At 54.8% G+C, this 2,561-nt stretch overlaps 1 protein-coding gene across 1 annotated transcript in view; it reads right to left on the reverse strand.

The window, feature by feature from the left end:
* Positions 1–1,722, reverse strand: part of CPNE2 (copine II) — a gene marked incomplete at its 3' end in the record, with an annotated part of 37,131 nt that extends 35,409 nt beyond the window's left edge. Inside the window, exon 1 of the mRNA XM_010149711.1 lies at positions 1,532–1,722. Within this exon, the coding sequence (XP_010148013.1) occupies positions 1,532–1,699 (168 nt within the window). The remainder of the gene's footprint in view (positions 1–1,531) is intronic.
* Between the last annotated feature and the right edge of the window lie 839 nt (positions 1,723–2,561).

Raw genomic sequence — 2,561 nt, forward strand, 5'->3', positions numbered from 1 at the left:
CGTGTCTTTCTGATGTTGGTGGCCCCAGAGCTGGATGCAGCACTCCAGGTGAGGTCTCACGAGAGCTGAGCAGAGGGCGAGAATCCCCTCCCTCAACCTGGTGCTCACACTTCTCTGCATACAGCCCAGGCTACAGCTGGCCTTCTGGGCCATTTGGTCACATGGTCGTGTCCATTTTGTCATCCACCAGTACCCTCAAGTCCTTCTCCACAAGGCAGCTCTCCATCTGTCCATCCCCCAGCCTGCACTTGTGCTTGGGATTGCCCTGACCTGGGCGCAGGACCCTGCACTCGGCCTTGTTGAACTTGAGGTTGGCAGAGGCCCGCCTGTCCATAGCTGGCCTTCTGGGCCATTTGGTCACATGGTCGTGTCCATTTTGTCATCCACCAGTACCCTCAAGTCCTTCTCCACAAGGCAGCTCTCCATCTGTCCATCCCCCAGCCTGCACTTGTGCTTGGGATTGCCCTGACCTGGGCGCAGGACCCTGCACTCGGCCTTGTTGAACTTGAGGTTGGCAGAGGCCCGCCTGTCCATGTCCCTCTGGATGTCCAGGTCCCCAAACTTGCTGAGGGTGCACCCAGCCCCCCTGCCTATGTCATGATCCCTCCCCTCCTCTCTCCTGTAGGGATTACCTTTCTCATTTGTAAGGAGATGGCTTCTAAAACCAAACAAATAACAAGATCATCTGCAGTTTCTTCTCTGGGCCTCCCACTATCAAATACAGCAGCTGAAGCACGTATTTATGAGATTTCTGGTAAGGAGGAAAGACCATTGTCTGCAAAGAGCTCATTCCGGATTTGCCAATCAGTTGCTGTCTGCCTGCAGCTGAACTGAGACCCCCCTCCACATACCCACCTCCCAACAGTTTCCTTCCCTGTCCCATGGTCCTGCCCTCTCCACAACCAGTCTGTGAGATGCCTGACTTAAGGACTGTTGACGTTGAAATACTTCTAGAAGGAGGCTACGGGCGTTGAGAGCACAAGCTGCCCTGGATAGCGTTCGTCCACTGGACTGACCTGCCAGACCCTCATCCAGCACACTCCTGGCCCCTAGGAAGAGCCCCTCTTCAAGCAAAACCCAAAGACCAGCTCCCAGTGCAACTCGGGATCCAAGAACCAGCTCACCTGGAAACACACACCGTTGGGAGTAGGTCCTCACAACATCTAACTGCCACATGGGATCGGCATTTCAGGCACCCAGATCTGAAGCACCCCAGCTTACAGCAGATGAGAAGGGGCTGGGACCACTTTGATCCTTTCATGCCTGCCCAGTGCCCTCCCAGAGGTCAGCAACCTGAGATCTGCAGTTAGATCTAACGCCCAGCACAAAGCACCGACACGGAAAGGGCCAGTTCCCAAACGCAGAATAATTAACACCCTGGCAACGCGCACACAACCTCAGGAGGACCGGAAGAGCTTCCAGTTCTGCGTGGGGAGGAATAAGGATCAGCCTTGTAGGGGAGCACAGGGGAAGGAGACACCAGCATGGGCAAACCACAGGAAGAGGAAACCCACCCAGCTTCAGGACTTACCTCCACCCACTTCCCGTTGACTTCCATGAAGAGGACACAGAAGGGGTCGGATTTGGAAGTGACATCCCTGTCCAGAAGGTTCTGGCCGCACACGGACAACTCGACTTTGCAGACGCAGTACTGGGAGCCGACGGGCCCCGCCGGCGTGGGAGTCACAGTGTACGCCATGGACGCCAGGGGCAGCAGCTCCAGGCAGTCTGTGGGACACAAGAAGGGAGAGAAACCTCAGCACAAGTGGAAAGGCAGAAAATGATCCGTTGATGCTGGTGGGATGGACAGAGCCCAGAGGCCACATCCAGGGCTTCCTGCTCTAAGTCACACTCAGTAAGTTATGAGGCTTTGCTGGCTCCAAAGCATCTGCCCTCCTGGTCACCACCCCCACGTGGCCACCACACCACGCAGATGTCCTGAGTGGGACCACCTCCAGCCTGCCTTGGGTTTGCTCCATAAATAACAGATCTTCAAGGAAAGGTAACGTCTTCTGCTTACCCTCCTGAGGCAGTGGGGGGTCCCCAACCTCTTCTTCCAGCATACTGGGTTTATTTGTGGGCAGGAATTACACATCCACACCATCTTTCAGCATGAGAACTAGTCATTGTCTGGCTGGTCCCAAGCTATGGACCATGGACATAAGCTACAAGGGCCAAACTCGAGCTCTGCCCCCCAAATCGTCACAGGGAAAGGGATGAGACTGTGAGTGGGGTGGAGGGCAGCTCCGGCCCTGGTTCAGCCCTATGCCCACCCAGCTCAGCAGAACACGCTGGCTCTGGCCGCAATTACAAAGCTGGTTCATGGCAGAGCCAGGCAAACGTGACAACCCCTGCATGACCTGGTGCATGGGATGAATTACAGGGCCCTGATAAAAACATCTTTGTCATTAGAAGAGCTTCCCAAAAGCCTGCTACCAAAGCCATTCTGCAGAGATAAACGTGGTTTATACCATTATTAGCGCAAAACCCCATCCTACATGACAGTTTTGCCTTCTGATGTGCAGTTTACTCAGCAAAAACCACCAAAGGTCTTCAACAGA

This window comes from Eurypyga helias, unplaced genomic scaffold (genome assembly GCF_000690775.1).
Source record: "Eurypyga helias isolate BGI_N326 unplaced genomic scaffold, ASM69077v1 scaffold8594, whole genome shotgun sequence".
NCBI classification, from domain to species: domain Eukaryota; kingdom Metazoa; phylum Chordata; class Aves; order Eurypygiformes; family Eurypygidae; genus Eurypyga; species Eurypyga helias.